This window comes from Crassostrea angulata, chromosome 2, assembly GCF_025612915.1.
Source record: "Crassostrea angulata isolate pt1a10 chromosome 2, ASM2561291v2, whole genome shotgun sequence".
In the NCBI taxonomy this organism is placed as follows: domain Eukaryota; kingdom Metazoa; phylum Mollusca; class Bivalvia; order Ostreida; family Ostreidae; genus Magallana; species Magallana angulata.
The window spans coordinates 35,820,387-35,847,511 of NC_069112.1; the positions used below are offsets into that span (position 1 = coordinate 35,820,387).

General features: G+C 31.2%; 1 protein-coding gene across 1 annotated transcript in view; it reads right to left on the reverse strand.

Annotated features, from left to right (window-relative positions):
- Nucleotides 1-25,736, reverse strand: part of LOC128173771 (chitin synthase chs-2-like) — a 34,606-nt gene extending 8,870 nt beyond the window's left edge. Inside the window, exons 1-18 of the mRNA XM_052839438.1 lie at nucleotides 25,637-25,736; nucleotides 25,051-25,134; nucleotides 19,694-19,765; nucleotides 18,912-18,955; nucleotides 18,579-18,804; nucleotides 18,303-18,437; nucleotides 13,673-14,613; nucleotides 13,111-13,188; nucleotides 12,725-12,862; nucleotides 10,322-10,368; nucleotides 10,060-10,147; nucleotides 9,642-9,786; nucleotides 9,339-9,374; nucleotides 7,832-7,967; nucleotides 7,384-7,584; nucleotides 5,260-5,487; nucleotides 4,105-4,820; nucleotides 1,717-1,817 (exon numbers count right to left, since the gene is read on the reverse strand). Of these exons, the coding sequence (XP_052695398.1) occupies nucleotides 1,717-1,817; nucleotides 4,105-4,820; nucleotides 5,260-5,487; nucleotides 7,384-7,584; nucleotides 7,832-7,967; nucleotides 9,339-9,374; nucleotides 9,642-9,786; nucleotides 10,060-10,147; nucleotides 10,322-10,368; nucleotides 12,725-12,862; nucleotides 13,111-13,188; nucleotides 13,673-14,613; nucleotides 18,303-18,437; nucleotides 18,579-18,804; nucleotides 18,912-18,955; nucleotides 19,694-19,765; nucleotides 25,051-25,134; nucleotides 25,637-25,660 (3,440 nt within the window). The 5' untranslated portion in view covers nucleotides 25,661-25,736. The remainder of the gene's footprint in view (nucleotides 1-1,716; nucleotides 1,818-4,104; nucleotides 4,821-5,259; nucleotides 5,488-7,383; nucleotides 7,585-7,831; nucleotides 7,968-9,338; nucleotides 9,375-9,641; nucleotides 9,787-10,059; nucleotides 10,148-10,321; nucleotides 10,369-12,724; nucleotides 12,863-13,110; nucleotides 13,189-13,672; nucleotides 14,614-18,302; nucleotides 18,438-18,578; nucleotides 18,805-18,911; nucleotides 18,956-19,693; nucleotides 19,766-25,050; nucleotides 25,135-25,636) is intronic.
- Between the last annotated feature and the right edge of the window lie 1,389 nt (nucleotides 25,737-27,125).

The following is a 27,125-nucleotide window of genomic DNA, read 5'->3' on the forward strand; positions in this document are numbered from 1 at the left end:
CGCTTTTATCAATTTTTAGAGGGGCTTCTCAATTCACATTCTAATGTTTAATTAAATAAATTGAAGGTGAACAAACTTTAAGAACATAAAATTGAAACAGTTCTTGTATATATATCTTGTTATTAGATAACCACTGACCTCTAGGTAGTGCAGCCGCGACCGATTTCCTCGGCCGCGGATGAGGGATCGGATAACTTACGGAAATGTAAAACACACATAGAAAGCTCAGAACCCAGGAAGATTTACAATGTTTGCAGTATGATGACTAAACTCTAATTAATATAAGTTTTTTCCCCCTTGAATCCCACAGTTGATCTATCTGTCTGATACTGCTTCAGTTTGAGAATGGCATTGCTTTTATGATTAAACAGAACGATTTCTTATTGACACTCTATCGTTTAATTCAAATTAAGAAGAGTAAGCTTTAATGTCATTGTGTACGATTCTAGTGTTTGCGGCTAAATAAAATCACATATGACAGACGCGATTCTTGTGTATTATATAACCGCTGACCGCTAGGTAGTCCAGCCGCGACCTTGACGATCGATTTTCTCGGCCGCGGGCGAGATGGGTTATGTAATGACGCAGACAGCTAAGAATTTAGGTCGATTTGAAATGCTTGCAGTAAAATGACTCAAATCTATTTCATGGAAGTTATTTTTTTTTAAATCTAGTTTATGTATCTCACTAGATAAGAAAAAGAACGTTTATATTTTCTCGTTTTTGCTTTTCTTAACGGTTGTCCACTATAGGACCTAAACAGAGGTGACTCCAAAAAAAAAGGCTGTAAGAAAAACATGTACACGTATACTTTTTAGACACTTTTTCAAATGATTCAAAGCATCCCGTATATGCTGGTACACTTTAAGCTGTTAATTTATGTACGTTATGCGCACGAAGACGATTCGCTTACTTGCCAAATGAATATAGGTACATGTTAACAAGACAAGCTTTTTACACTCATATTACGCATTACCGGTACAAAATAATTTTGTAACGACATTGATAACACAATAATGAACAACTTTTCTATCGACAGCTATAGCGAAATATTAACCATTTTTGAGTTATAAAGCGAAGACTTTTAAGGGCTCTAGACCCCTAATTTTAGGGGCCAGCCCTTTTTCAATGGTGTCAAGTGAAAGCCCTTGATACTTTGCACATATTTTGCTCTATATGTGTTTAGAGAAAATTTTAAACTAAAGAGCTACATAACAAAAACACAACCAAAAATCAGCATTTTTTGAAACAGAAATTCAAATAAATTTTTTGAAACTTTAAAGGAGGAAAATTGTAAAAACAAAACTCGGAGGACAACGTTCAAACTCTCTATTTTTAAGATTTGCGACTTTGTAACACATGATGTGAGCGGTTTCAGAGCCTTTGCGTGCACAAGAATGCCTATATTTTTGGGAAAAAGGAAAATAACTCGGTACCGGAAGTGTCAATTTCAACGATTTTCCTTAGATATTGAGAAATAGTAACTACCAATAAGCTCTGAAAATTTGAACGTTATAGGACAACAAACAAGCAAGATATTTGAGTTTTAAAAAACGTCTAGAAGAAAAAAAAGAATAAAAAGAATTACCAACAGAATCAGTACAAGGTCTTCCGTTGAAAACGGAAGACCTTAATAATGAAACATTACAAATAAGTTTTGCATTGTTGCAAAAATTAACAAATGATACACATACTTTTAAGATAATTAAGACTTACTTTTTGACGAGATCCTCCCAAAACTTGCTTTCTTTTTCGTTCATTTCAAGCCTTTTTCCCCGAAATGGATCCTGTTCTATCCAACGTGTAGATGTTTGGGCCTTAATTCAAAAGGAAAAATCTTTATACGTTTTTCTTTAAAAAACAAAGTAAATTGGGCAATCTTGACATATCTTAAAAATTTTGGGATATTCCATAACGTATTTAAAACATAATTTTACATTCAACAAAACACTATAGTATAATATTAAACACGTCTTATTATAAATAAAACATTGTCGAGATGTCAATCCTTCATTTCAGCAGTAACCAGTGGTTATAGTACTGGTATCCTTAAAATCGGACTGTCTCGGGTAAATCAACATTGAATTCAATGGCCGTGTTTTAAATACAAATATGCCTCAAACACATTTGTATGAAACAAATGTCAGACAGTTCCGTGCCCTAAGGGCCTCGAAACTCTTTTTTTTTAAATTTCATTCAGAACTGTTTTCGGCATATATCAATTTCGGGGCAAACAACCATTTCGAAATATGCATAGGCTAATTCTGTTTATTTGATAAACATTAATTTATCTAAGCTGTGACCTAGCATGAAAACAGTTTGATGTTGGTCCGGCAGACTGGTCAAAATTGATATTTTTGACAGATTAATGAATTAATAATTGTCTGATAGGATATTTTTTTCGTAAGAACTATAGAGCACTGCGCTTGTTTTCTTTTGTTCCTTCGGACTTTTGATTTCAGCACTATTCGTTATCACTTTTGCCGCTTCACAACGAAAAAAAAGTTTGTAAGGCCACGCCAATTTAATTTCTTGTTCATCTGACCCGCACGCTCGTATTTTAACAAAAGTGCAAAAATATTATTTTAAATTTCCAGCGTCCGGAAAATTTATTTTTTACTTTATATTCCCAGTCTCATCTGCGTTTAGAAATCACCGGATAAATACTAATCCTCAGTAGAAAGAGAATAAACGTTGATTGTCTTAAACAACATACGCTGTTTTTGATTCTTTAAGTTAAAAAAAAAAAACAGAAAACGATGTCGATGATGTGATTTACTACAAGCACTGCCATAAATACGACTTTCAGTGTCATCGACTTATTCTTCAAGAGACGTGGTATTCCAAATGTGGATGACATCGTGGATAGGACAACATACCAGCTCAGTTTATAGTAGTAAAACTTTCGGACATTTGTGTTAATAGTATTTTGGATACGCTTGGAAGTAAGTATTTAAAAATCATAACACTTTTTTGAGATTCCTTTCTCTCTAACCCCCTCTATTACATTCTGTTGCACTGCGTGTAGGGAAGACACACACACCAATCAAAGCAGGGCTCAAGTCAGATGAATAAAGAAATAATTTTATAGAGATGACTTGTACATTATTTTTGCATTTTTTTGGTTTAGAATGAAAAATACAAGTGTACATTTACTATAACTTCTCTAAATTTTAGCACAGGTTATGGCCAGAACACTAAGGATCCCAACAGGTCATGTTAATTCTTAAAGTAAAGTTGGCTGTCAAAATATAGACTTATGCAATTATCGAAAAGGTTCCTGTGTGAGGAATGTGGCAATTACATTTACAACAAAACTTGTCAATTGACCAAGTAAATAATAGTGTGAACTATCATTATCATATGAAAAAATGAACCATGTCAATAGCTCAATGGCAAAACTTGACCATATCGTTAATGTGTAACAATATTTAAAACTACTGTGTATATTGTATATTTCATTTAGAAGGAGCTTCCTCCAAAAATAAAGGAGAAGGATTTACTTCACTTCTGGTGTTTCCCTTGTTCCAGGAACAAAGAATTCAAAGCTTGGTTAAAGAGCTTTAGCCTGCTCTTGAGATATGGTAACCTTCAATGTTTCACTGAGACATTATCTTCCTCTTATTAGTATTCACCGTGAATCAGTCGAGAACTCTCTGTGTTGTAAATTTGTTCAATATTTTGGATTTTAATGTTTGATAATTGAATGATTATTCAACTTTATATAGATTTTTTGTCCTTTTTACTCTACAGATGTAAAAAAAGTAAAAACGTTGACTCGCTCCTCCTATTATATGTGGCGCCTGGAAGTTATGTCAATGCAAAATAATAATAATATAATTATCTTATCGCTCGCCCGCCCCTATTTTTTAAAGGTGGTTTGTGCGAAGAACAAAAAATCATATTGATGTGGCCTAAGATAAACACACAAAATTTCATAGTAATATTAAAGCTATAGTATAATGCAGAAAATTGAGACATTTGTTACAAATTCTAAACATCGCAAAAATGTTCCAATGGTTAATCAATATAATTTTGGTTCAACCTGTAATTGATTTCTTTATTTAATTTATACTTAAAAAAAATAATTTGGAGTTTACCAACCTTACGTTCTGAGATATCATCTTTTTCGGGAATTGCTTTCTTATCCTTGCATTGTTCATCAGATTCAGATGACAATACACTTTTTGGTACAACTTCTTCACTTTGACTTTTGTGACCCGGTTTGCTAGTAATGTCTCGAATAAGTTTTAAAATTTCCATCTCGTGACTTCCTCGTTTTGGGCTGGTGTTAACCAGGTTCGAAAATGGCCAGCATATATTTAACAAAGCTGTTTTTTCTTTGTTTGTATCTTTATTTGGTGTAGAACTTTCCCTTGTTCCCCAAGAAACGTCATTCAAATTACAAAGTGAGTATATAACCTGTACTAAAAATCCACTTGGAATGGATACAAAATAAAGAAATCCGTATAAGATATTGACCCATTCTCTAGGATGTAACGCTGCTGCAACAACAAATATAATGACTAGTCCTAATAGAAATATTACACTCGGGTGATAGGGTGACTGAAGGAGTGCAGTGATGAGAAGTCCAACCATTACCACCATCATGATTATGACATAAAATCCACTGAGAACTTGGGCTACGATTAGCTGCACCTTTGTTGAACACACAAGGCATATGACAAAGAACAGAACTCCCGGAATAACGGAGGCAATATAGGCATTCACAATGCTTAAATCAAATACCGTTACGAAGGCTCCCGCAATCAACATAAGAATAGTTGCTGGTCCTATGATAGTTGAAACCATTAACGAACCTACATGAAAATAAAATGACAAAAATGTATCATAACAAAGCAATCCAATTGCACAGGTTTAAAAATAGCAGAGCTGACCATATCCAACCTAACACCGAAGCAGACCCCGACTAAACCCAGGGAATACTTTCAGGGTTGGTACAGGGTGTGGAGCAGAACCATATTTTATCTTACCATTTTTACGCCTGTAACTCACACCCCTTGTATATGTATATTCCGAATACTCATGAAGCGTTTGCTTTCTGGGGCTATTTCTGATGGGCACCACTATGAGTTCTGTGTTCACTTTTGGCTTACCCGGAGTTATTTCTTGATCTGCTCTAGAAACCCCAAGTTAACCCAGAGCAGACCTCAAAAGTAAACCCTGGGTTTAGTTTGGATGTATTTTCTTATAGGTTTGGTCTGATCGGTAATGTGAATTTTTTATATACATTCTTACCTAAATATACCATATACAGCCAGCTTATATTGGTATTCTTTTTTACAACTTTATTCCCGTTTTGTAGAAGTGCCATAATATTCGCAAGCGTTGACGGTCCCCAACGCTTTCTTTGGTTGAAGAACTCGTCGAATCCTTCAGGAGCGTACGTGTATGCATCAGCCCCTGCAGCATAGTCCACCCTGTGTCCTTGCTGTAACAGAAGTGTGCATAACCAGCGGTCCTCACCTGTAAAATTGATTTTGCGTTAGTAAAAGTGTTATGTTAAAAACATGTTTTAACCAAATCAAAAGTCATGTCAGAAATATACATTTTAATAAGAAATCATTTTAATCAAATATAAATTTAGAATCTATATTATTGATGCATAATTTAATATCGATCGATATGGATAACCCTTCCATCTGATGTAGTGAAAAGAAAAACAAGAAAAGGCAAATTAATATCAAGAACCTAGTATGCAAGTATTATGTTATATTCTACATACAATTACGACTCTGAACTAGACAGTAAAGTCTAAGAGACAGTGAACCAGGAGAAGAATGTATTGAAAATAAATTTTTTTTAACACATTGTAAATGACTTTCATTTTTGACATAAATAAGTTAATGCAAACTTTTTTCTCTTGCTTTATAATAAAAATTCATTGGGTGAAATGTGATCTTCGGCAAGTGAAAAAACACTGAAGAATTTCAAGAAGTTTTTAAAACCCTATTTGAAAGATTTCTTTATACGTTATTTTCAGCAAAACATTTTACCAAACCTTAAATTGATGCTTATGAACATACTATCCTATCCTATTGTGTATCAATGTTATCGTATCGTGTGTGTGTACTGTTCTATCGTCTGTTAATCATGTCATATCGCGCATTTATTCAATCAGGTTGAACGCTCTATTTTAATCGTCTTCCCGTTTATTGTGTCATTAAAATCAGATCGTGCCTTTTCAGAGGCATATAATTTAACTTAGTAACTAGTAATTTTATATAGTATCTACTATAGTAATTAAATAGTCATTCAGTGCAGCGTAGACGATTATTTACCAAACAAGTAATGTACAATGTAATGTACAATTCTATTTAGCTTCTTATCATACTATAGTCTGTCCCAATCTTCAATCAATTTTTGATGATTTTTAATAAAAATACTCATACCTGTGAAAGAATTACAATTGAAATCGATGAAAGGGAATATATCCAAGATATCTTCACTGAAAAATTATCCCTTTCACTTATGAAATCTCACAGAAACGAAAACAATTTTCTTACGGAGATTTATAATGGGAAATGTTTACATCTTTTCTCCATTCGGAATTCACTCGGAATACATTGCGCAATATTTTTTACGTTATCATCCGGGCTTATAAATGGCTGATGCAATGCAAAATGTCCGTAGACTTTCAATTTTGGGATGTGTATTAAAACCTGAAGTGGTAGAGGGGGCGTTTCAAAACAGCTAATCTGGACATTTTTCATATTAGTGGATGAACGTAGTTTGAGCACAACGGTATTTACTATTATTGAAATATCAAGCAAAAAGTGGTGGAAGCAAAAACTCTGGACCTGGTATGGTGGGTTTTTTTTATTTCTTTTGACCAAAACTAAACACGATATTTAATCTAAATCATATCTGTAAACAAAGGAATTGAAAATTTTAATATTCTTTGGAACAATGTTACATGTTCACAAGTATGCCGAATATATTAAATCGTACGCGTAAATATTAACTTGTTTGTAGAATAATTCGTAATTTCAAGAATATTTTTTACTTACGAGAAACAAAAGTATTTACATGTATGCTAGATTTTATATTTATTAAAAACAAAAATTGTAATCAAATAATAACCGCGATCGGCTAAGGGTGTGGGCTTATGAGAGTAATGTTGACAATACCGAAATATCATTTATCATTTAAGCTCGATCATGTTGTTTTAATTAATGAATATATACTTAATGTTTATATTTGGTGTGTATTGTTCAATCGTGCATAAATACTACCCCACCTTACTTGTCATTTACCTTATAAAAAATTAAGTTGCCGTTACTGTGACCTTTTTAAATAACAAAAGTAAATTTAAGCTATCAATTTTTATATACACACCTCAAAATTATCATTATTACTTACCCAGGTCGTACATAAGAACTTCAGATGCATCTGTAGGAATTTCTAGGTATTTTTTCATCACATTGTCATCCATTAAAGCAGATCCACGAAAAAGACTGAAACATCCAGGGGAACACAACACACATCCCAGGACGTGTTCAGTAGCTTTTTGTAACCAGTGTGCAATTGCATATTCAAATTTTTGATACCACACAATTGGTCCTAAAATTTAATTATCACTGACCGTAGTTACGCACCAAGACTTTGAAATACAGATCAATCTTGCAGAAAGCATTTTCATAGAAAAAAATTTATCGCAAATCTTTCAATGATAGATGACAAATGAACAATCAATATAAGCAGTCCGGCAGTTAGAGAAACAAAAAGAAGTATTTTTTTTACCTTACAAGGTGCACCTATTACTACTAGGAATTAATATTTATATGTAACAACAAAATAGAAAACAGACCGTTTCCAATAGGATGAATTCGACCACAAGCTGCCCCTACGTTTTCGTCTTTCTTCATTCTATCTATGAGAATTCTGACTGCACCAGGTGTGAAATCAACATCACCGTCCAGTGCAAGAATGAAAGCATTTTCAGCCTAAAACCATAACGTTAGTATACGCATGTATTCTTAATCATACAAACAAAAAATGATGCAACATACGCATCAGCTTACGGCAAATATTCCTTATTCAAAAGATATTTGAAATATGTTAAGTTCATTTTTAAATCACTTAAAAAATAATGCATTCTTCTTTAAGTTTTAGACTGATCACAAACAAAGTAACTCTAAACGGATTTCTGCAAGATAAATAACACTTCTAATTTGTTGATATGAAATTTCAGTTAAACAAAAGATGTTTGTAAAACATTTATGCCCCTTCCCCCTCCTCCCTTGGAAAGAACTGAAAAAGAAGAAAATGAACTACAAATAATTGATATTTTTGCGAAATCCAAGGGGCATAGCTTGCTCTATCGCACTAAAAATCAAACTTGATCTAGATATTATTTAGATAAACGTGTATACTTAATTTCATTTTAATATGTGCATCCTTTGCGAAGAAAATGAACGGAAAAAGCAAATAATGGAATTTTTCTACGTCCAAGGGACACAACTCTGTCAAAAATTGCTCGATCACACCCAAAATCGAACTTGACCTAAATATTTTGAAACACATGTATACCAAGTTTCATTTCAATATGTGCATTTTTGCGAAGAAAATGAATGGAAACTGCAAATAATTGGAATTTTCTATATAAAAGGGGCACAACTCTGTCGAATATTGCTGGATTGCACCAAAAATCGAACTTGACCTATTTATTATAATGATGAACTTGTATACCAAAATTTCATTTCAATATGTACATCCTTTGTGAAGAAAAATGATCGGAAACTGTTCGTGGACCGACCGACCGACAGACAACAGCAAAGCAATATGCTCTCCCTTCTTCGAAAGGGGGCATAAAATAGGCTTACTTGATTAGTTTCTTCTACACACTTATGCACTCGAGAGCGGGAAAACAGCAAAGTTAAGTGTATTTTTTTTAACTAGGTAGTTTGTTTTCATTATATATGCGTCTAACGATTTAAAGCGATATGAATCTAATCGATGGCCATGCGTTTTTATTATTATTATATTTATTGGTGGTAATAATTGAATCACAAAATCAAGTGACCAAAGCAGATTTGTTCAAAACGTTATAAGTTTTAACATCATCATGTCCGAATATTCATTATGGAGAAAAGATAGCCTTTATGTTTGAAAAAAATATATGTTGTTCAAGTTTAATGTTTTCACTATTTAAATGAAAAAAGATTACATGTAAAAGTATTGGTAGATATATTAAATGATCTTAAAGCCTGTGGGTTTTTCTTTCAGAAAGTAAACAATGCACACTTAAATAAAATTAAGATTACCAACATTGTAATTATATTTGTAATATCAAACAAAACTATTTGTATTGTTACCTTTCTGTGTCCCAGCAAGTAATACATATACATGACCTGTTTGAAAAAGATTAAAATTATAATGTAATATTGTACTGCACAATTTTATAAAAGTGACCTATTCAAAATTTATAAATACATGAAAAGGAAATGAAAGTAAAAACAAAATCTTCGATTTAGTGGCTTTTAAAATAAGACAAAGCAGGATTTCAATCTTTGAATTTGTTTCTCATATTTGTTTAATTCCCTTTGTCTTAAATTTGAGATATCTATGTAATATATTATTAACAAATCCAAATGCGTATATTTTGAGACACGGCTTACCTGAGACCATCTCTTTTTATGTCGAATTTTGCTTTTATCTTTCAAATGAATGTACATTGAATTTCCTCCGGGCATTTTGTACTTAATCTGACTACCATAACAGGGAGTGTATTCCAATGGTGTATCCATATCAAGCTGCATAGAGCTTAAAGAAATTAATGTCAGATGAAAAATTGAACATTCAAAAAGTGCTTCTGTCAAAACTTCGAATACCGAAAAACAAATGCGCATGAGTAGCAATATTGATATGTTTGTGATGTAGGTTTATTAAATTTGAATTGATGTTAAAAATGATGTACAAGTATATTTACTAATTGAATTGTTTAGTGCGTACGTTAAATTTTCTAAAAGGTGAATGTAAAACAATGAAAGTGTTATGTTGAATTATATTCAGTTAAGTGTTATGTTTGAGATTTACCCTATCACTCTGTCTATGGCTGTTTTAAATGTTAAGACGTATTCATTCAAAATCCCGTCACTAAATGCGTCATCAAAAAGTATATGAACTATATAAAATAAAAATTTTAAAGAGTTAGCTCAAAATAATTGATAAAAAATAACTTCTGCTGTATTTAAATGTCTACATCTTTAATGATACAGTAATAAGTTATACACACTTCTATTACACGTATATGTTTATCAAAAAAGTATTCTAGTAATTGTTTCTTGACAATGATTACCTTCGAATGCATATTCCTTTTTACGGTCAGACTGATCCTTATTCATCCTATAATATATGAAATTTAGAGTTTCTAATTTGGTTCATTCCAAACAACTTTAGTATAATGTATACACATTTTATTTAGTTATTTTCCTTACAAAAAGTTATAACTCTGTTTTAAGTTACTGTCACTAAAGATGATTTTAAACTTTGTTTTTAAATACAGTAATTGTTAATCTAATTTCCTTAATATATATTTCTCTAAAGTTTTAAAGACAAGCGGCTCACAGGCCTTGACGGTCACTTAAGTACTTTTAACTCTTTTACTCTTACACGTGATTCATACGAGGGTAAAATATAAGGAATACCGGATCATGTATACCCTAGCTCTAGGAGCCAACATTTTTAACCTTTGAGAAAATAGCGACACACTATAATTTTTACAATTTAACAAAGTTTCATTTATAATGCACACAACATGCGTGTAGTTTATTGTTGCATAGTGAACATATGCACAGGAAAGTATAATTTAAAAAATATATATATTTAAAGCTGATTATGGTATTATTTAATATCAAACTTTATGAACGTTTTAAACGCTGGTTTTCCTTTTAAGGAGGCCGACTTTAGTTTGCATTGCGCATGTTTTTGCGCAATCTAATATAATACAGTTGATTTATACTTCTTATGAATTTTTTTCGATATCATTTATAAAATTGAACACAATAAACAAAATACAGACAAAAATATTTAGATTTTTAAAGGAAATTTTTATTTTTAACACGATTTTTACTTTGTGCGGTAGGGGAGCATTGCATTGACGTTAAGATAAAATGAAGCTTTGTAGGAGTACGTTATAAGAAATAACATAAAAGAAAAAGTAAAAATTGTACGCTGTTGAAATTTTATATACAGAATGATGATTCCTCGAGGACATTTTCCTCATTTTTGGAATGAATCCATTTTACCAATCATCATTTGTGATGATCCAAATATATAGCAAAATTTGGTGCATTTTAATATTTTGAGATGGCCCCCACTAAAAACCAGACGGTAGAATTTTGTGTTGTTTACATATAAGGTAGGGAATTATATTACTCATCATATATAACAATTTGAGAAAAAAAGCTATTGTAGTATTTTTTAAACTGCTTTGATGTGCGGAAAATGACAGTTTCCTATATATTCCTATAGTAAATGTACCTCTATTTTGAGATGGTTCCTAAAAAGAACCAGACGGTCGATTTTTTTTTAAACCTTCGCAAATAAACTAGAGTTGGTTTAAATTACATATGGTTAAAAAATAAAGAGTTATGCTATTGTAGTTTTTCCGCAAAAAAAACCCCCAAATCGGCCTCCTTAAGTGAATAAAAAGAAGATAGTTTGCACTGTCATATACGCCATATTTTAATGGGAAAATGATACACAGAACTTGTTTACAAAACAAACTTTACAAATAATTTAACTGCAATTTTTAGCTCCTCCTCTATTGATATTTCAACCATAAGAATCAACAAGTTTTAGTGCTGAACCCAGTGTATATAAAATACACTAAGCTTTAAAACATAGTAGGGGTCAGCCGCCATTCGTGATTTCAAATAGTAAATCGATAACGGGCATTCATTTTAAAGCCTTGTTTACTGCCAGCCTTACCATGAACAAATTTATTGAAAAGACAAAATACGCATTATACGTTTGAAAGCCTATTGTGAAATAAGGAGTCTGTTCAACATTAGCTTTAAATGTGTTCTTTTTTTTTAATATACTTTCCTGTGCATCGTTTACTTTGCAACAATAAACTACACGCATGCTGTGTGCATTATAAATGAAAAATGTATGACAATTTCAAGGTATTTACTATATCAAGCAAATGCTATTTCCGCTATGACCCATGTTAAACAAACGTATGAAATGATTTATTCAAAAAGCTACGTATGTTCCTTCCAGGTAAATATTGTAAAACACTGGCTCGTTTTGAAAGTTTTCCATCGACTTTGTATGATCAGGAATGTTTGTTGAATACTATGATAAAATGCGACTTAAATGTTTATTCGATTTTTTCCCAGACATTCTATAACGCAAAAATTATATTCCAGCTTAGGCGCCAATCGTTCCATCAACAGAATACTATTTAAATTATCTCCTTACTCTAATTTAAATACACATAATTCAAATAGGTTCGGTACGATTTTTACGAATTGAGATTATCGATAGACATAAATAAATCTTCAATTTAAATGATTGTTTATTTTGGTGAATTTCAGCGTGTCTTTAAATCAGAAGTATCCATCGGTACTTAAATATTACGGAAAAAAGCAATTTGGTTAATTTTTTCCGTAAAAAAGCACTGAAAAAAGACACTTTCCCTGTACCTGAAATGCACTCGTTCTTTACTAGTAATTAAAACGTAAGATCATGTTACCGGAATAGGGACTTCAGCAGTTGTTCCATTTCAAAACGTGTTTCGTGCCACATTGTTGCACAAGCATAAATCATAGGTGGAACATTTTTAGAGGTGTCATTTTTTTCAAGCTTGTCTATATCATCTTGTTCTTGAGTTCTGTGAAAAGAGAACTTTAATATGTACTACAAAATTATGATTTTTATTTTTATTGATCGCTAAGTTTACCATAGTTATACTTAATTCTGGTTTAATGAGCTACACATATATAAAATGTTACTTCATCAAGCCATGAAAAATCAATGTTTAGGTATACACGTACACTACATTCAAAAACATATCTTAGGGGAAGAAATGTTTTGGCATAGCACCACGTGTTTGTAATTAACACATTAAATGCTGCTTACTTGTCTTCATCACGTCTTCTGTTCAAAACCAAGTCCTGTTCTAACAGTATTCCACAGTACAAAGGATTAACAAATAATCTATAAAAGAATACAAATAGTATATGGTAACCTATACCTTACAAACATAAACCGAACAATATGGTGTCCTTATACTAAAATGTTGGGTATATGTTGCCCATTGTAAATGTTTTAAGATGGAATAACACACCATCACAGAATGGCATACCTCTGATCAAAACAATATTCCTTTTTTTTTAAAGAGGATTTTATCGACAGGAGCATGAAACTCAATCATTGCCATTAAGTCTTTCATAACCAAATAATTTACTGTTACTTTTTTCAGGCATGTTACAAAATATTCCACCTTAAAACAGTGAATGAAAACTATTTATTCATAAAGAAACTATAATTTATTGTAAATGATGATATGCATCCCTAGAATATTCCTTAATTGTAAACAAAAAAATATTTCAATAATTAAACATGTTTACAGTAATTTTGTATTCTGACAATTTACCATCTTAAAACAATATTGCAGTTGTTTAAAGGAATCAATACGCACCTTTCGATTTGTGCTATCCTCTCTTGTTTCGGGAACCATATGTGTCCGGCAGTCCAATACAATGACAAGAGCCATAGTGAAGCCAGGACAAGGTAGTAGTTAGATCTCAAATAGTTCGCGTCACAATTAGAACCACAGTCAAAATTAAAATGATCAAACAAAAAATCCTCATTGTTTTGACATATAAAAGTTATTAGCGCTGTTGCTGCTGGTGTAGAGAGCAGACATGGAATAGCAAACGAAAATACTTGCATTTGTAGTTTACAAGCAAGACATGCTAGAAAGTAACAGACTATACTCGATATGACTAAAAGTATTATATCTAAAACGTCTTGATGACTCTGCTTTGTTAATTCCTCCCAAATTTCTGGTTCAAAGATATGTAATTTTGCTACTAAACTCGTAATAAGAAAGGAAGTTAAAATTTTTGACAAAGACACGAAGATATTAATGAAAGCTCGATTTTTCTTCAGATCAGATTGAAAGCGTGAATTGAATCCTTTACTAATTTCACGGTCTTTCTTCTCCTCCAAAATTTCAAGAAAGTTTTCCAGCCATGCGAGTGATGTTAAAAATATAGCGAATAATGTCAGGAAACGTGATCCTAAACCATTTATGCAATCTGTGAAAATGTCACCGGTAGGGGTATGATCTTTGCTCCCATACAGTGGGGATATTCGACAAAAGAACTGAACATCTGGTACGAATATCAATACTGCGATTGACAACTGCAAAAGAAGGGCCAGAATATCTAACGAAAATATGGTGACTTTTTGGAGAAGTGAATAGCTTTTTCTAACAGTGGTTGTCGATTTTAGGAGACTTGGGACAACCCCTGTAGCACTCAACACCAAAAGTCCTTGAATTGGTCCTACATTCGGTAGCAAATGAAACACGAGGAGGCAAAGCCCAATAGACTGACAAACAGCAAGTACAACACACTGAAATAAAGAAAAATCAATACATGCTCGTTGTGCGATGTACACACTATTAACGATCGTTTGTTTAGCTTAATATTGATTGATACAATAATTCTAAAACTTGAAAACACACCAAAAAATGATAAAACAAGAAACACTTGGACCACATTGCTCAACTGATCATTACTATTTGTAAAATGAATTATTCTTTGACACACTTTAAAGAGACAGTACAGCGGAAACACATGTGTAATTTTACTTAAAGGGGCATGGTCACGATTTTGGTCAAATTTATTTTTTTGATTTTAATGTTTAAAATGTTTCAATAAGGCATTTTTGATAGGCAACCAAAATTTGAGTGTCATTTGATGAGTTATAAGTTACAGAGCTTACAATTCTTCACTATGTAAACAAAGCGTTTGTTTACATTTTGAATGTTGGAGTGAAAAATCCAGTTTTAGACCTAAAATGAATGTGTTAATTGTTAGGAACTGTTTATTTATGCTTAAAATGAATAATAAGATAGACAAAACAGCTTTAAAAGGTTTTTTAATGGTATATTGAACCTTTGTAAACAAAAACAGGGCACGAGACTTGTTTACATGACGAAGAATTGTAAGCCCTGTATCTTGCCTAAAACTCAACGACTGGCACCCAAATTTTATCTGATCATTACAAATGCATTCCTAAAGCATTGCAAATAATAAAAACAAAAAAATAAAATTTGACCAAAATCGTGACCATGCCCTTTTAAGATTTACTCGTTGTATCGTTAGGAATAAGGAACAATTTTGACTGTGGCAGTTAAAGTACATAGAAATCCCTTTCACATACCTAATTAATATAATTATGAGCTTCCGAACATGTTAGGGTTATACAAACTGAAATAATCTTACATCGTTTAAATTTTGACTAACAATAATTGACACGTGCCGAAAACTACATCTTCGCCCGAATACGGTCATAATGGAATTCGAAGTAAAAGAGACTCTCTAAGCGGAACACATCATCACTTTCTCGATAAATTATAATTTGTTTACCAATTTCAGTTCATTTCAAAATGAGCAGACATAAAAATGTCAATGAACCCCTCAAGGGGTCTCACAAAATAAATTTAGCAACTCCAGTGATAAACACGCAAAATACACGACACAAAAATAATTCTGGTTATTTTGAAGCAGTGAACAATTATTATCTGTGAGGAGTAGAAAGACACATTTCTATTAACAAGCCTGTCCAGGATAATCTTGGCGAGCCTTGTATGTGTTTTGTTTATAGTAAATACGCATGCGTACAATGTAATAGTATAAAAGGTTGATCTCAGTAACACGTCGCGATATTCATAGATTATACGTAATAATTAATTTTAATGAAATAATTAGATTTATTTTATGGAGAAATTTTTCATTTATTGAAAGTTTATACAGTTATGAGTAGTACAGAAATGCCTAGCCCCATCGATTAATTTATTCAATTTTTTTTATGTAAAATGCGCCGTACTGTCTCTTTCAAAAGCTTAGTTAAACTCTCAAAAAGAAAAAAAAATACAATGCTTTTAAGCTGAAATGAATTCATGAAAGAATTGGTTCGCCCTATTAGTTTCAATTGTCTATACTGTCCGTGGGGTATATATACCGGTCAAGAAAGTGACGGTCGGTTGCTTTCCGATTGAGAGGCACTCAGATTGCACAGACTTCTATATTATAGTTAACCACTTGTGAAAAAGAATAAAGGAAACTACAAACAATACACCACAAAAAAATATTCAAAGTATTAGTATTTTTTTTTGCACAAATACTGCTGCCTTAATTCGCATGCGCATCCAAAAAAAACGAATGGGTCGTTCATATAGCGTGCATAACGTCTAATTCTTTTATGAGACCCCAGTGGCACTACTTTAGACACAGTAGATACGTAATAGTAAATCCAAGAAAGTAACAAAGTAACATCACTTCCATCGGTTTCTACTAAAACATTCCCGTTTCTAAAATCCAAGCGATCATTGGCATCGCTCGATCGGTTGCAATGGGTAGCTTGCGCATGTGTAATGTTATAACTTAAGGTAACTCCGTACCTATAAAATCATGTGTTGAAAGTTTAAAACTTAACTTTTTTTCAACTTATTGGACTTGAATTTCATAAAAAAAATAAATAAAATATATTTGTTTCCGTACTATTTAAGATGTAAAGTAATAAAAACCAAAGGCTGAAATTATCATCTGAAAATCACACTTGTTTTTGTTTAAAAATTAAATATAAGTGGATGGATACTTGTTTGTCTATTTAAATTTTATTGCTTACTATGCCAGACAACTAAAATTAATTTAAAAAAGAAAAAGAAAAATTACAGCATTTAGATATATCACTTAGAGAAAAGTAGAAAAGAGTTATTTCCCTTTGTCATTATTGAATTATGTCAAATATAAGGATGAAAAACGCTTATTAAATATATCCAAGTAAACAATGATTTGAGTTTTTGATGTGCACCTATGATAAGATAGAAATTACAAATCTACTTGCAAGAATTTTAATGAATTCATGGTTTATGTAAAAATGTATGACGTCACAGGAGGGTGGATTTACTTTAAACAGATACACGCTCTACAATTTCGAGGATTTTAAAATATGTGTGCGTGAATATCAGTCTGTCTTGTTTCGGCGTTCATTGAATATACATGTATCTTACTAGTGCAGTTGTTTTCATAGTAGTTTTGTTATCACCTCGCGCAACTTGTTGCGAAGGGGATATAGCATCGCTACCGTGCGTGCGTGCGTGTGTTCGTATGTATGTGTGTGTGTATGTGTGTGTGCGCACTCCATTTCAATTTTCTAGTAAATTAAAAAAAAACCTTCAAAAAGAATTTCCGCAACCTTTGCACAAATATGCCTCATTATAAAAGATTAAAACAAATGCAATGTCATGTTAATTGGTCAAATTTTTATGCAAAACCTTAGATAAAATAACACCATTGTAAAGAAGGAGGGCACACATTATCACAAAATTCATTCAAAACTAAAATTATTTATCATAGATTGCACACTTCTGTAAAATAACAAATGAAAAATGCTTGTGCCTTTCCAAACATTAATACTATTACAAATTATTTTTTCATTAAATCAATGTCATAATCAACTTTGTATACGAGTTATCAATCGAAGTTTTTGACTAAGAGTTATCAATCTTCCGCTTCACAAATTTTGAAATAAAGGGATAACCTGGGGTTTGGCTGGTTATTTGAGGCGTATATATTGCTAGAAAACGTTGACAGACAGACGGACAGCGAATAGACAGCGAATAGACAGACAGACAACGGACAACAGGTGATTAGGAAAGATAACTTGAACCATCAGTTTAGAAGAGGTTAAAGTAACGCAATAGAAAATTGTGTTCTGATTTGAGAAAATATCCGAAATTACCATTAAATTTATTCATCATTGGCTATCAAAGATGGCATGTAAACTTTATTTATTATGTTTTAATTTTTAATTCACATTATTCTTTAGTTTAGCAAACATATTTTTTTGTAATCTGTTAAGCGTACCATCTTATCTATGAAGTTTTATTGTCGATTGTATGACATGTCAAACAACTTGATATGTACATGCATTACAGAAAATTTAAACATTGATTTTAACTGTCTAGAGAAAGGGCAATAGCAATTCGTCTTGCCTATTTTTTTATATTCGCAATGAAATAAAGAAATACTTACTAAAACAACAGTGATAATAGATGGCGGTTTTTCATTTCCAAAATGAACTTTCCAACAGCTGGATAGAAAATTGAAAATGTACGGAATACACATTGCAGTCAAAAGTAACATGCTATGGCCCTCCGTTTCTGGTGTCTGTTGACAAAAGAAGATATAAATAAAAAAAATCATCCTGTAATAAATATGCTAGGAAAACATACAAAGAACATTTGTAAATCGCACACAAAGAGCATTGATCATATCATTAGGATGAGTATACATGGGTTGATTGTTTACATTGAATAGCTCTGAAGACTTCGTTGGTCTCTTTCCATCCTTATGATTTTCTCTTGGTATTTTTGACGATGCAACAGCAAGGCTTAATTTTTGAGCCACCATACTCGCAAGAAACGCGACAAACAAAAACACGTACATAATAAGTCTAATTAACTTAAAGCTGCAATAATTGTGAACATCCGTTTTTTCTTCATTATCCTCCTTCAGTTGAAATCTATCCCAATGTCTGTTTTCAAAATAGATTAACAACCTTTATTATTTACAATTAACAATATGTGTAATTGTGACATTCAAAGAAAGAGTAGAGATAATTTCATTGTTTGTGAACCTTACCTGTTATCACAAAAGTCATTGTGGCTCTGAGACTCATTTCTATCCTAAAAAAAAGATTTTTTGTAATACCTTTAGCATGTATATATTCGTTTTAAACAGATATAAACTTCAAACACATTCAATGTACAGGTAGCAACCATCATCATACTTCCGCTCAATGTAAATAAAATATGGAAAAACACTTTGAAAAATCATAAATACTTTGATGTATTTTTTAAAGTGCCTTTTTAATTTAATTTTTACAAAATTCTTCCTCTGGTATTTTTTTTTTTAGCTTTTTGACAAATATATCTGAAATTGTTTTATTGATGCTGAAATCAATAGACCCAAAAAATCTACTCCCCATGTCAATTTTGACCTATAATAAAAAAAAGGTTATATCGCCAAAACTCGGCGTCTATCCCTGCAGCGTAATGGGTGTAACTTTGATTTACTGGCCCGAGTCCTGAGTTTGAATACTTAAGAGTCTTTGTGTATATAAGTTGTAAAAGTTTAAAATAAAAGTTTAACCTCAATTAATTTTTTCTGCCATTTTCAAGTCAAACAGATTGTAAAAATCTACATTGTAAAAACATTATAGGTTTCGGCTTGTATGTTGTTTTGCATATTACTACACGTAGTTTTGTGATATATATTAAATTCAATGTAAATAACAAACATCGTCAACGGAAATGGAAATACATTATAATGTAATTTTTCAAAAGTTTACCTATTACGATCAAAGTAATTATCTCGCTTTCAAGGCATATCTCATCCACGTATCAAGCCAAGGGAATTCTTACCTTATTTTCATCGTTGCAATCTGGAATGAGCGAGTTCTGTGTTTGTGTATCGACAAACCCATGATTGGTATTCTAGATAAAAAATAAGTGATCATGTTAGGGGAAAAAAGGTTATATCGAAGCATCGGTGGCTCGCACCCCTTGATCTTTGTGAAGCTGGTCTACGAAGAGCCACTAAGCCAAGCAGCTGGTTAGAAAGATATGTGTAATATAAACAATACAAGACTTATTAAGTTTGTCGTATTTAAAAGGCAGAATTATGATACGAACAAAATTAATTTCGGATAATTTGGAGTTTTTGATCATTGCTGAGCATCGGAGATTGTTAAAAAGTGTACACAATTAAATAAATTTAACTGCATACAATTATAATAAAACAAATATTTACGATGTTTTATGTGCAAACAAGATGCATATTGTTTATATAAGAATCTGTTTTTCCACTCACATTCTTTTACTTTAGAATTGATATCTGGTAAAAATATAAATATGCATGTTAATATATACGCTACACATTTCCTTAAAATATTTATGTTTCCTCATTTTTGCAGATTTAAATTTGAATGTTATCGAAATCGTCATTCTTATAATATTTGAGGACTCACTATATGCTGTAAGAACTTTTATAAAGATTGGGTGAATAATATGAGATTAAACAATGAAATGAAAAACCTGCTAGATCAAAAATTCAGCCTGCGGTGCTATAATAACAACAAAAACTAAAATCAACAAAATGAAATGAGAAGTACTTTCGAATGAAAAAAAAAATCAAATAAAAAATCATTTAAATTGGTGATATTTGTATTTTTTTACCAAATATATGCTTTGACTCTATAAAAACCAATCAATAAATCGTACGTTTAGTGGTTTTGTGACAAGCTGAGGTGTTATCTTTTAATAAAGTTAAGAACGTTTCAAGCAGATCTAACGGTTTTTAATGTTGAAGATCTTACTGTATGTGACATTTTTAAGATTTGTTTTAAAACTACCAAAGATTCTTCTGTACAATGGCTTCAATTTATAATTTTACACAAAATTCTTCCAGTTGGCTTCTACCTTAAAAAAATTAATGTCAAAACTACTGACAGATGTGGGTTCTGTAAAAGTAATGTTGAAACTATTATACATGTTTTTATTTCTTGTGAGAAAATACATACCCTATGGAGTGAACTTAGTTTATACATTTACAGAAAGACCTCTGAAAGAGTCGGATTTAATATGTCTAATATTATACTTGGCCAACTTCCACTGTCGTTTCATAACAAAGTCACTAATTTTATAATTCTTTATATGAAAAAATATATATTTTGTTGTCTTATGTCAAATAAGATTCCATGCTTAATTGGTTTCCTTTGTTATTTAAAACTAAAATACAATATTGAAAGATATGGTGCAATACAAACTTGTAAATTACAATATTTTGAAAAATTATGGAATAGTTGGAAAGGTATCTTTGATGCTGATATCTGATTTATTTTCATTATGACTATTTTTTCTATTTTTCTTTTGTCACTTAAACTTTTTTTTTCTTTTTTCTTTTCATGTAGGCAAGTAACCACTAAATAATACATTTAGGTGTTTTTTCATAAGTGTGGGTGTGTATGTGTGTTGGTGTGACTGAATGTCTTTTTCTGTATGTCTGTTCCTTGAAAAAGAAATAAATTATAAAAAAAAAAGAAAAAAAAAGTTACAAGCGTTTAAGACGGCGCAGCGGTAACATAAAAAGCCTGTTACATGTAAGACCTAAGCGGTATATGAATTAAATAAGAATAACAGAATTGCTTTGAAATGCATTTAGTGAAATAGAAGTCTAAAATCAAAGTAATGAAGTACTGACGGGAGTTGATTTTATAGATTATTTTTTATTTTTAAATAAACGATATGTTTTTGTTGGGTTTTTTTTTTTTGCATGGTAAGTATTTTCCTATATTATTTGAATTACGCATATTTTTATTTTATGAATTCTCCGACAGGAATCTCGTGAAAACCCCATATGAATCTTGTGTAATATTCAAATTAATTCCATCAAACTACGTATTAGTAATCGAAGTAGTTCTGAGGAATTGCATGGATTCAGGCAATATTAAATTCTAGTCTCGTTCATCCTGATCGACGTTCGGCTATCTCCGTTCATGTCCGACAAGCGAGAGCTAGAGACTCTGTGCTTGTCGGAGATTTACGGAGACAGTCGAGCGCCTGGTTGTTTAGACTATATTGAACTCTGGCGTAGGAATACATACAATATCCGACTACAATTAATATTTAAATTGTTCGTACCATTTAAAATCTGACAATTTACAAGGTATCTATGGATAAGTTTCCTTAAAAACAAGTCTTAAGAATACACTACATCTAGTATATCGATTAGAACTATATGTTGTCAGCGATGCTGATTTGTGCTTTGGCCGAAACACTGTTTCACTTTCGGTTTGCCATAGTAACTGCATAGGAGAGTTGATTAAAATCAACTCCCAAAAATTGAAAATATTCGGACAAGTATGATTTCAGTAAGTAAAGAAAGAAACCTCGACAGTTTAATTTGACATCAAAATGTTGAACGACACATTTTGGTCAGACGGACGTTAGACAACGAGTAATACAGGACAAGTTTATAGTCGGCTGATTGTAGGTAAAATTTTTAATCCAAAACAAGAAATGCATATTGAATGTGCACTCGCGTTACATGTATTTTTTTCAATATTTTTTTCGAAAAAAAAACCGTAAATGTTATCATAGACGATGTAGAGGGTTCAACAATAACACAAGTTTGGACATTTTTCGACCTCGCACATTGAACCGCTTGTTACTATTTATTTATTTCTCAAGAAATAATTAAAGTATAGATTTGATTTTTTTTAACATCGTTTGCCTACGCTATTTTGGGACAACCCTCGATTTAGATGTCCAGAAATAAGTTATTTAAAATTAAAACCTAGTTATTTAAAGACATAAAAATCTGAATCAATTGTGTATTATAATTGAGAAGGTAAAAAGTAGACAGACATGTTATATTTTGACAGTTTAACGTTTTTATTGCTAATTTGGCGTGAATGAAGAACCACGATGAAGTAATCTTTCAGTGGTAAGCAATATCATATAACTATTGATAATACAATTTGCCAGACAAAATGCTGCCATAACATATAAACTGTCACAGGCTTAGATATGAACGTGAATTCTAGATTTTTAATTTTACAAAAACGCAAAATTTAAATATTTTATTACGTTTGACGAAGACATCGTTGGAATTTGTCAATTCACCTCTAAAAAGATGACAGAAAAAAACCCGAAAAAAAACAAAAGAGGATCGTTTCTCTTAAAACACAACATCGGTAGTAACAATCCCTATAAACCGGCTAGAATATTTTTGTACCCAATCCCTAGTAAACAGACGGAATGTATAAATTGAATGGTCTATTAAAATAACAATATGAGATTAAAAAAGTTGGTCTTTGTGCGTTTAGATTTAAACTGCCATTAAAAATAATTTGAACAAGCTTTGAAAAGTCTCTTTTATGAAAACGTTGAATAAACGGACGGATAACAATGACTAAAGGAAAGGTAGATCGTTGCAGGTCATTGTTCCTAATTCAGTTTTGGTAAATGACATCTGAGAAATAGAGACTATTTCAAAAAAAAAGAAAATATGAATTCGTAGTAGACTTACAAAAATAAAACAGGAAAATCCAGTGACATTTCTTTTGAATCAATCTTTTGTAAGTAATTGTGTTTTATCCCTTATATTCTTTAAACGGTATCATATTTTTTCGTTGAAAATGAAAGTGAAAAATTACAAAAATCAGAACAAAAATGATACAAAGCAGGGATGGGGTAATTGAAAAAAGTATTTGTAAATTAATTAATTTGTAATTAATTACATTTTTCAAAGTAATTGAAAGTAATTTGTAATTGAGTCTGTCTTCAATTACAAGTAATTGAATGTATTAAAATACATTCCAAAAATATTGTGTATTTTCAATTACTTTTCAATTACATCTCAATTACTTTTTTCCCAAGTTTAAAATATAAAAAAGGTTTCATATAATGATAAATAGAATTTATACATGTTTGGCATGGACTTTTGTTTATATAATAATTAAATGTCCCATAATGTTTCATATGTTTATACAGCATAACACACTGCCCAGGGCAATAGGTAAAGATCTAATTTTGTGGAGGTGTGAACTTCTCTAATACCCCAAAACCCCCATTGATTTTAGACTTAAGGGAGTCAAAATATCTCATTCTTGTGAATTATAGCAATTATTACTATTTAATGTTAAAGAAAATTGTTCTAAAAATTTTCTAGAAATCTGATCTGAACTGAACTATACAACCTTTAAAAACATAACCGTGCATAAAGCCCTGTGTATCTTAATGCTGCTATTTATCTACTACTTATCTTTTTATTTATACAATGTACCTCTGACTTTTGAAGTGTATTTAATGATTGACCTCATGTACAATTCCATGGTGTGAGCGAAATAAACTGATTTGAATTGAATTATTAATATATGTTTATGTTCTCAGGATTTAAAAAAAAATAAAACTAAAGTATTTGAATTGTAATTAATTACATTTATCAAAGTAATTGAGAGTAATTAATTACATTTTAAAAAATCAATGTAATTGTAATTGCAAGTAATTGATAAAATTGCCAATGTATTTGAAAGTAATTAATTACTTTTCAAAGTCATTGACCCCAACTCTGATACAAAGACAATGAATAAAATACTATAATATGTAATTTATTTTAATAAGTTAAAAATAGTCAGAATGTTCCAAACAAAGAAAGTTCTTTGTTTTATTTGATTCAGAAAAAAATCCTACTGACATAACGAATAAAAGGTATTTAAAGCTGAACACCGCTCGTATATATGCACCATCACACAGATACCTAGTATATAAACCCTTCGATTTCGTTACACCCGATTGCACACCTGAAACTCGTTGCCGACGTGTAGTATTCCTTTCGTCGTCTTTGAAATTTCTGCATTTTATTCTTATTTTATGTGCATATTCTGTTTTTAAATTATATTTTGACCAGTTTAATTAATGTTAATATTCTCCTGGCTTGGAAAAATGCATAAAACTTGATAATTTCATGGCGACCGAGTAACACGGCGAGGAAAGATGTACGTCCACACAGGTGAGACTTCTACAGCAAAATACTTTAAAATGCTAAGAGGTCTCAAGCTTATATAGAGGTTGTAGGGATAACGGTAGTGATTTAGAAATATGGCGAACAGTGCCTACATGTACTTACAAGCGACGTTCAGCTTTATCTGTTTATGGTATAATCTGCACATCACGGGTCCGTGAAAAAAATAGTTATGTGTTGAAAATTAAAGACTTACAGGATGCATTGCTTTAGCTAGGGGACCAGTGCAATGATAAAGATCTGTATTAAACTTCAAGGGGTGGTTTCTGGTGGGTATGCTCTAAAAAAATAAATAAACGAAACACATCTTTGAAAACTTATGTTAGAAACGTTAAAGGTGTTATGAACCAAAAATACCAGTATGTATTCAAACAAAGGAATTTACAAAAAGTGTTATATTAATGGCTTGAAAATACCGTTTAACCGTATGAAGCTCAGTGTTTAGTGGTAATAAAAACATATGTGTTGTTGTAATGTACAAACACGTCTTATCAAAGAGATGCACAGAGAGAGAGAGAGATTGTAAATGAGTTAGGTTATTTACATTGCGACTTACTTTTTTCTATCGTTAAATAGATATCATTCTTTATTTGCACGATGCAAAAGAGAAAATCATCATACAAAAACACAAAAATGACTTTAAAATATTTGATCACATTACAAAATCGTTAACTTTTTAAAGAAAGAAAAACTAATCTCATGTTTAAACGTTACATTTATTGAATGTCTTGTAAATCATCGAAAAATGTTGTTATAGAAGAAGAAAATATATCTTAACTTACTTGAAGCACAAAATTCTCACTCATTTTCTCAAGTATAATGCATAAGTTATTCGTTGCTTCTACACTTCCTGGTGTATCTTCTGCTTATAACATGTTCCATTGTTACGTGTTTCAATGACTTCTTGGAAAGGGAAAAAAATTCATTTCTTGTAAAAGTATGCTATAGCTTTCAATGATCGTTTCGGGATACATGTTCTTTCATTTTAAATGATTTTTTTTTTGTGGAAAAAAAAACCATAATTGTAACAGTAAAATTACATCTTTAGTAAAGTTTATTCATTAAAACTTTCTTTTATTTTGACCCATACAGGTTGAATCTGTAATTAATTATATTAATAAGTAACTAAAAGGTTACTTTTGCAGACATTTCACTTACGTTTCAGTTTTATACTGTGCTAGATAATTATTTGAATCATAAAATGATATAAATTTTATATACACCTGGACGGTTGGTGTCTGCATATTTGTATTTTATCCCTGTTCAACATAAGTTAAAAATCTAAATCAAAATCAGAATACACCAATACTGGGTTGTTTTTTTTTTAATAAATATTAGAATCTATGTTTATCGGAAAGGTACTATAAAATATTTAACGAATTAGTGTTATCAATCAATTTACTTGACAATTACAATTGACAAGTGCACATAAAACATATATACACTTCCTAGGAGGTCAATATTTTTGGTTTCAAAGTATCTTGTGTGCACTGTTGCAGTTTCATCAAGAAATTACATGTCGTATTAGTAATTAAGTGATGTTGATCTTTCAGTACTTTCATGTTGTTAAAATATTGTAGCATGAATATTGGTAATGCTATTATAGAAATGCATTATAAAGTTACAGACGGTGAGAATTATGATTAAAACACTGTAAAATTTGAGTCTCATTCAAAACTATCGAAAATAACCATCACCTTATTGAAACTTAATGCACAGGAAATCCGGAACTTTATTTTACATTTTCATTGTCTTTGATAATGACGAATATAAACTTTACTACCTTGTAAAAACAGATGCCCTGTGGATGTTTGCATAATCATACCCGTTAGAAACATCGTTCATTCAAATCTCCTGTGATCAGAATATATAATTATCTATCCTAAAATCGACGGGTTTCGGGTTAATGCATTTAGACATCTTATTTAATGAGACTTTAACAATATTGAATGTTAACGACGGTGCACCTGAAACTGTTTTGTACAACGGAATGCGAAATTTGAACTAAGTGTAATGTACGGCACACAATAATGGAATGGGCCATGTACAGCTCACCAGTTTAAATAATTGTAAAAGCTTTTTTACAAAGAAAAGAAGACTTCGAAAGAAAACTGATGTAGTAATTATTTATTGGTTTTTTTTCCAGAAATTTTCAGTTGTAAAATAAAACTTCATAAATTGTAAAAATTAAACATGAAGTTAAAAATATGACACTATAGATGGCACCGAACCGAAATCAATGGAAAATATTCTAAACAGTTGTACTATTAT